General features: G+C 51.1%; 1 protein-coding gene across 1 annotated transcript in view; it reads left to right on the top strand.

Annotated features, from left to right (window-relative positions):
• Positions 1 to 2,670, top strand: part of LOC104082450 (exocyst complex component 6B-like) — a gene marked incomplete at its 5' end in the record, with an annotated part of 5,338 nt that extends 2,668 nt beyond the window's left edge. The window contains one exon of the mRNA XM_009585576.1: positions 2,544 to 2,670. Within this exon, the coding sequence (XP_009583871.1) occupies positions 2,544 to 2,670 (127 nt within the window). The remainder of the gene's footprint in view (positions 1 to 2,543) is intronic.
• Between the last annotated feature and the right edge of the window lie 4,663 nt (positions 2,671 to 7,333).

The raw sequence follows: 7,333 nt of genomic DNA, 5'->3' as shown, positions 1-7,333 counted from the left end.
TCTTACTTCTAATTCCTGCGCTAACACACAGGGACCACGTTACAAAACCGGGCTCGGTTGTCCCAGGGCTCTGCAGGCACATGCTTAAAGAAATAAAAGTATCGATCCTCCAAAGAGCTGCTGAGCTGCTCAAAAGCATTGCCTGCCTCTTTCAAAGCTGATATTCTTGGTGTCTGGCTGCACCGCTAGATCAGGGACTGCGTGTTGCCTATAGCCGAATGCTGGAAAAGAAACAGGCCGGCATTTCTGAACACCTTTGACACCGACCGCGTTACGTCGGCTCAGTGTCCGTCTGCAGGGCTGCGGCGGCAGGACCGGAGCCGGCGTGGCTCCTCGGGCAGACCTGCAAGCTCAGCCTCTCCCAAGGATGCAGCCGCTCCCGACGCTGCCTGATCCCTGGCACAGCACACCCAAATTCTGCAGGATTTTGTGTCCTGTAGGCAACTTCATTCGTTAATAATACCTAATAGCTTAGTGCCTCTACCTTCACATGATGTCTGAAGATACCAGCAGCTCCCATCCCTCCCCGACACTCACCCCCACTTTAACAGATCCACCTGCGTGGGTTTGTTTTGGGATCGGTGCTCTGACTGCTTTTTCATCCCGATCCAGTAGCTTTATCCGTACGACTAATCATTCAAACACGTGCAAAAGTTTTCTTGCATACGACATGCGTTACTTCAAAAAACATTTCATGGACCTGAACAGGTCCCACGGGATCGGAGATGGCTCCGAGGATGCCCAGGATGAGAGGGCTCTTAGGGCAGAGGATGCTCTGCTGTAAATTCCCCATGCGTTGCCTGGGGGTAGCTGCAGCAGCCAGTGATGGAGAGTGATGGGTACAGCGCTGGGTGGAGGTTTCTGAAGGCACAGGTTTACTCTCAGCACCTCATAGCCTGTGAAATAGAAACAGAGCTCTCAGCCCTCCTGGTAAAGTGCTTTGAGACCCGCTGGAGCCGTACAGCACTGCCGGAGGAACGGGTGTCCCGCGGGAGGACGCTTATTGCCAAAATTCATGATACTGTGACACCTCTAACCCGCGCGACTCGAAAACCCCACTTCCCATCGGTGCGATCCCTCCCTGGTTCTTGCGGTGGAGCAGCTGGCAACCTGCTTTGGTTAAAAAAATAGAGAAAGAAAAAAAAAAAGACTTATTTTGCTGAAGAAAAGTGCTCCAAGCTATCTTGTTACTGTTGGGAAAGCAGCTCGATTGTAATCCTGTGTCTTTGGGCACTTATAACTTTAGCAAATTAGCCTTTGGGATAAAGTTGTTATCCTTGTTTCCAGTTCCAAGCTGGATGTTTTTGGGAACATTTCAGATTCCCTTTGGCTCTTTTTAGGAAGATTGGAGTATGAAAAACCTTAGATTTTTGGGTTTTTTCAATCGGTTAAATAAGGTTCAAGAGGTTTGATTTGTGCTCAATTAACTCAAAAACCCCGGTTTGATAAAGTGCCAACTTCCCAGGGACAATCCGCGCTGTGCCTCGGTCACTTTAATGCTTCATTTAGGTCCCCAAAGCCGAAAACACAGGCTTGTGTGACTCGTCCAAAGCCATCTGTCTGTGCCAGATCTGATTCACAGAGAAAATAATTTACAAATTGTGGTATTATAAAAGAGCGGTGCCGGCTGAGAACCAGCGGGTTGGATGTTGAGGCTGATACCTTCAGGAGCTTGTTGAAGGGTTGACCCTTGTTGGGTGGTTTCCCTTCCCAGCACATGCCCTGCCTGCGTAAAGCTAACGCTTGGAGTGTGCAACGAGACCTGCCCCCCCCCAAATACGCATCCGCAAATGTAAGTGTGCATGAACCCCGGCTTTGCATGGCGGAGAGAGATGGAGCTGCACCAGCTTCGCCTTCAGGTCCCGTCCCACCACCCCGCTCTTCTTGTCTCTGGCTTTTTGGAGACCCCGCAGAGACCAGCACACTGCTTCATGTATTAAATGTAATTAAAAAAAATAGAAATCTCAAGAAGATTTGTAAGTTGGGGGAACCAGTGCTGGATTCCTTCCTTTGGTATAAATTATATTATACAATACTGTGTAGTATTTTAAGTTCACAACTCTGAAACTTTATGGCTGTCACAAAAGCTGCATCTCTTGGCCGCATGCAATGCACCATTTCAAATAAGAAGCCTTAATGCTGTGGATTTGATGCCAATTCTTTAATTTCCTCCTAATATTACAGCGTTGTCATTTACCACTTCATGAGATGACATGGGGACGTAGCAAAAGCTGTTTGGAAGGGGAGAACGAGAGGCTGTAGGGTTTCCTGCGTTTTGGCATTAGAGACAGACCCTCCAGTGACATTGATTGGGATGCGCGGGGTTTAAAGCAAAAACGCAAACTGTGTAAAGCCTGCACATGGCTTGGTATGTGTCTTTACACAAATATATGATGAAAATTGAGGTAAGGCCTTTAGATGCAGTCACCTCCTCTCTCTATCAGAGCCTGAATAAGGGCACTTTACGTGCGATTCCTTCGTGGGGCTTGGGTGCAACGTTAAGCAGCGATACCTGTGCCATAACCTGTTTCTGCTCTGCGCAGGATGAGGGACACGAGCAGAAAAAACAACGTTTTTGCCCAGTTTCGGAAAAACGAAAGGGACAAGCAGAAGCTGATAGACACCGTGGCCAAGCAGCTCCGCAGCCTGATCAACAGCCATCACTCGTGAGGGACTCGGGGACCCCCTGCCCGCGCCGGTCCCTGCACCGCAGCCTTCCACATGCCTGGACTTGGGATTCTTGTTCAAAGAGAATATATGTATTTTTTTATTCACCTGTATAGTATTCACGAAACCTACCCTGATGACAAAATGTTCCTTGTTAAACAATCCCGGGGAAGATAGACGGCAGCGCTCGTGAAGGCGGTGTCAGGAGTCTCCATTATAAACTCCTATTTTCAGGGGTTTATAAAGTGACGGTAAATCCTGAAGCCTGAGAGAGAAGTTCACACCCAGACTAATTTTTTTTTTTTTAATAAGCCAAATTGAAAGAATCGGTCTGACTTCCTTTTGTTAACTTATTCAGTTGCAGAACAAATGAAAACAAAACATATAGGGAGGAGTCGTGGTTTCAAGTTCTTCCCATGGGCTCCGGTAAAAGGAGCACGCGTTTAGAAAGAGGGTCACCCATTAGCGTGTCTTGCCAGCTTGCGTATTGGAGTTCGGTAGGAAAAGAGGCAAACTGATTTCCCAACTTTTCTCCTCTTTTTCCTCTAAGGGCTGATTTCCACCTTAGGCTGCAGATCGCTGGAGCTGCAACCCTTTCCCGCGCATCTGTGCTCAGCATAGCCACCCCCTGAGCTCCACCTCTAGGACCTGCCCGTGTCTTTTGGATCTGCACTGAATGGAGAAGGGCTTCGCGAGCTGCCTCGTTAGTTAGATTTGGAAAGGGAGAGCCAGGAGGTAATCTGGCAGGGTGTCCTGCGGTGCCGATCTGGCGCCGGGATGCTGCTGCTCGCATCCAGCACGGTCGGGCAGCAGGAGAGGAGGGATGCTCAGCAGGGACGGTGCAAAGGCAGATTGGGCTCTCCCGGTGTCCAGGGCACTCCGTTCAGGGTTTTTTCCTCTCTTTGCACCTCTTTTCTATGCTGATATCCCATCTTCCCTCTCCTCCTGACACGGTGCAATGGGGTAAAGTCCCTCTGCTTCCCGCAAGCGCTGCCTTGCTCCATGCGAAGGGCAGCCCTGCAAACTTGCCACTGGCCAGGACGATGAGAAGGAACCTCCCTGAGGTCCCCGAAGCGGAGGTGGTGGGAGATGCCCCGTGGAGCAGCATCGCTCAGCTCCCCCCTAGCTCAGAAGTGCCTATGGACAAAATTCCCCTCTGCTCTGAAGGTGCCCAGACATCCTCTGCTCAGATCAAGACAGCCTTTGCGGAGGACGGTAACGCAACCAACAGGACTTTAATCCCAGGGTTCAGGTTACGGAGAGAGGGGACTTTCGCCCTTATCTTCTCGTTACCCTTTTGACTCTAATTACTGCAGGTGAAAGCTTATCCAGCCGGTTCCCCCACCTCCCAAACCCTGATGTTAAAGGGAATTAAAATCTTCCCGGTGTATGTTACGGCCCTGGCAGTGCTGCTTCAGCAGGGGCACGAGCCGTGCCCGTTTCCTACTGGTTTGAAGGCGGTGGGTGCTCAGCTCTCCAACCGCTTCTGGAAGCGGAGGGGTGTTTTGCTGACCTGCAGAGCGAGGTTTCTCCTTCCCCTCCCTCGGCACAGACTCCTGAAGCTACGGAGGGGCAGGAGTTGTTCGAACATCACGGCGTGGCATTTGGCAGAAGAGCAGCAGCACTTCCTTGGTGCATTCAGTCCCTTCGCTCTCTGACCACACGCGCTTTTTGCTGTGTGTTTCTTGCCTGGGGAGCTCTTCTGACAGTCAAACTCTGGATGCACGAAGGGGATGGTGCTTTATCTTCCCTCCTTGTTCCTCAGCAATACTTCTTTTTTCGTTTTCTTTTTGATAAGGGTACGTGTTAATTAACCCTGAAAGTAAATAGGCACGTTGTCAGCAGTGACCTTGCGGGGCTGCCGTCCTGTCCCAGCAGGCTCCAGCCACGAGGACCAGTGGGTTATTTGCATTCGTAGGAGGGAAAAGCCAAACTTGGCTTTACGGTTCCTTGCATTTGGCGGGGAGGATCAGAGGTTACTTTTTTCTTAACGCCTTTTTGAAGTACATGTAAGAAGGATGGAGGAAAAAAGCAGCTGAATGGAAGTTGGTATTAGCATGGCCCGAAAGGCATCATCTTTGTAGATACATCTACGTATGACCCAGCAAAGGCTTTCAGAGGGACAAGTGAAAATGAACTCAGTCCATTCCCGCTGGTGACCTCTTTCCTGATCTCCAAAACGCAGGTCCTGAGCATGAACCAGCCTGGGGGCTTCGCCACAGCCCCTCTGAGCCCCAGGGGGTCCCCAGCTCGATCTTGGCATCCCAGATCCTGCACAACCGAGAAAGAAAAATTGCCCAGCTTGCCGGACTCCGATGGAAAACTCTTCCTCGCCAAATTGCTGGGGAAGGGAAGCAGACCGGTCCTTATGGTCCTGGCAACGATGGGAGAGCCCTCAGCCCTCCAGACACGATGTGTCCCGTGAGCTGCAGGACCACGGGACACTTCTATTCCTCCTCCCCATCCCTCAGCGGTGCCACCATGGGAGAGACACGGGGATAAGAATGCAAAGGGGGTGCAAAAGCAGGTGGGATCGGCTGGTTCAAGCATCAGACCTGAGCTCCTACCCAGAGCCTGGCAACGATGGGAGAGCCCTCAGCCCTCCAGACACGATGTGTCCCGTGAGCTGCAGGACCACGGGACACTTCTATTCCTCCTCCCCATCCCTCAGCGGTGCCACCATGGGAGAGACACGGGGATAAGAATGCAAAGGGGGTGCAAAAGCAGGTGGGATCGGCTGGTTCAAGCATCAGACCTGAGCTCCTACCCAGAGGATGGAGATCGAAACAAAAACCCCAGCTATCCGATGGTGACAGCGACAGGGGAAGCTTCAATCCACGGGGCACTTCAGTTAAGGGCCATTAAATAGTAACAAGCACTTTAGAATCCTTCGGAATCGAGCTGCTACAGATGCTGGCAACGGCATCGCTGAGCATCAGTGAGCATGACAAATAAGGCACTCTGGCATTTCCAGTTTTTATTAGTGGGAGGATAGACTGTCAAACACCATTTTTAATCGCTTTTGTCAGCCGCTGGCTTTGCTGCCGGGCGAGGCGGTGCTTTGCAGCCGGGGTGATTTTTCTCTCCTCCGTGCTAGGTGCGGGATGAAGGGAGGAGGAGCAGGCACCGCCGGGCAGCATCGCCTCCGGTCCTTGGGACGTGGGGAAGGGGCTTTGCGCTGCTGTCGGTGTGAGCGGAAAAAAGCATCCAGCTCCTGCCACCGCCTTGAAACTCCATTTTTTTCCCCCAAAGGGGTGACCCCTACATTGCATTGGGCAAGGGCTGCTCGCATAAAAACCCCAAAGCAGCTGGGTCTTGGGGCAAGACCTTTTTTCAGATGCTCCAGCCGGCTCCCAGCCTTCCCCATCCCACATCTGGGCTCTCCCACCAAGCTTTGGTTAAAAGAGGAGCGACACGGTATTGCCGTGCCTGCCCGGGATGGATTTCCTCGCTCCTTTAAGTTCTGCTCGGAGAGGCCGGGATTGGAATCCTGCAAACCGGCTTCTGGCGCTCAGGACTTGCTGCTGGGAAAGTCAAACTCGGCCAAGGGAGAGATTCAGCGAGTTTCTGATTTCGGGAGGTCAAGCGCCTAACCGCAAGTCACAGAACGGGATGAAAAATGGCATTTTGGTGCTCTGGTCCTAATTAACTTTTTGTTCCAAGAGATGCAGTTCCATCCCTTCAAAATAAAATTAATCTTTTAAACAGATTGCTTAAAAAGCCCTGGAAGACATTTAAAATCCCCTCTAAATCTCTTACTAATGGTTGGTATCCTCCGATACGGATGGTATTGCTTATGAGGGAAAGGTTGTTGCTATAAATTTATAAGGGGGGGGTTTTTTTGGTGGGAAACAGGGACAGAACCCGCTGCTGTAGTCGAAGATCTGCAACCCCCAAAACAAATAATGCTGCTATTAACACCTCCGTGTACATACATTGAACCTTCCTTAGGTTGTTTTTTAAGCAGTGGCTGTGGAAAAGACTGGGTTATCCCCCCTCTTCCCCTACCTGACAAACATATTTCAGCACCAGTGGTGGTGGGGGGGCAATATTAACAAAAGAGACAAGTTTGGCTTCCTGAGAAGCAGCCGCACATCTTATCTTCTTTATAATCTTCTGGGGCTCTGCAAGGCAGCCCAGGGAATGGGAATAATTTTATATAAGGGCTCTAATGAGCTAACCTGCAGCCCAAACCATACCTATACATTAGGGGAATGGCCTCCGTTAGACATCAGCGCGTGTGCATGTGTGTGAGAGAGAGGAGGAGATTGTTCTGGGTGTTTTTTTATTCCTAGGGCTGGAGTTCAAGTCAGATGCTCTTAGCAATTTTGCACTTTGTTCTACATCCAACCGCAACTCCAGGCTCTGGTGGGGCGGGGTGGGGGGGAGAAGCTGGCCGATGCTTTGTTCGAGGGGCTGTTTTGGTTTTGTTTTCTTAAAAATTGGCTGCTTTTGTGCTGCTACGAAAATGGATGTTTGGGCAGAAGGCGTGGGCGTTTGCATGCTGGCCCCAAACTGTTTGCAAGATGCTGGGAGGCAGCGGGGAAAGCGGAGGCTGAGCTGGAGCCGGGGCCTCTCCGGTGGCATCGCCTGCTGTCGGCACCTCCTGCCCTGAAGATGTTTTTAGGGTAAAATCTTTTACCCCCGCAAGGTAGCGATGGGGGGG

The sequence above is a fragment of the Fulmarus glacialis genome, unplaced genomic scaffold, assembly GCF_000690835.1.
Source record: "Fulmarus glacialis isolate BGI_N327 unplaced genomic scaffold, ASM69083v1 scaffold21589, whole genome shotgun sequence".
Lineage (NCBI taxonomy): Eukaryota > Metazoa > Chordata > Aves > Procellariiformes > Procellariidae > Fulmarus > Fulmarus glacialis.
This window is presented reverse-complemented; position numbering and strand designations above follow the sequence as displayed.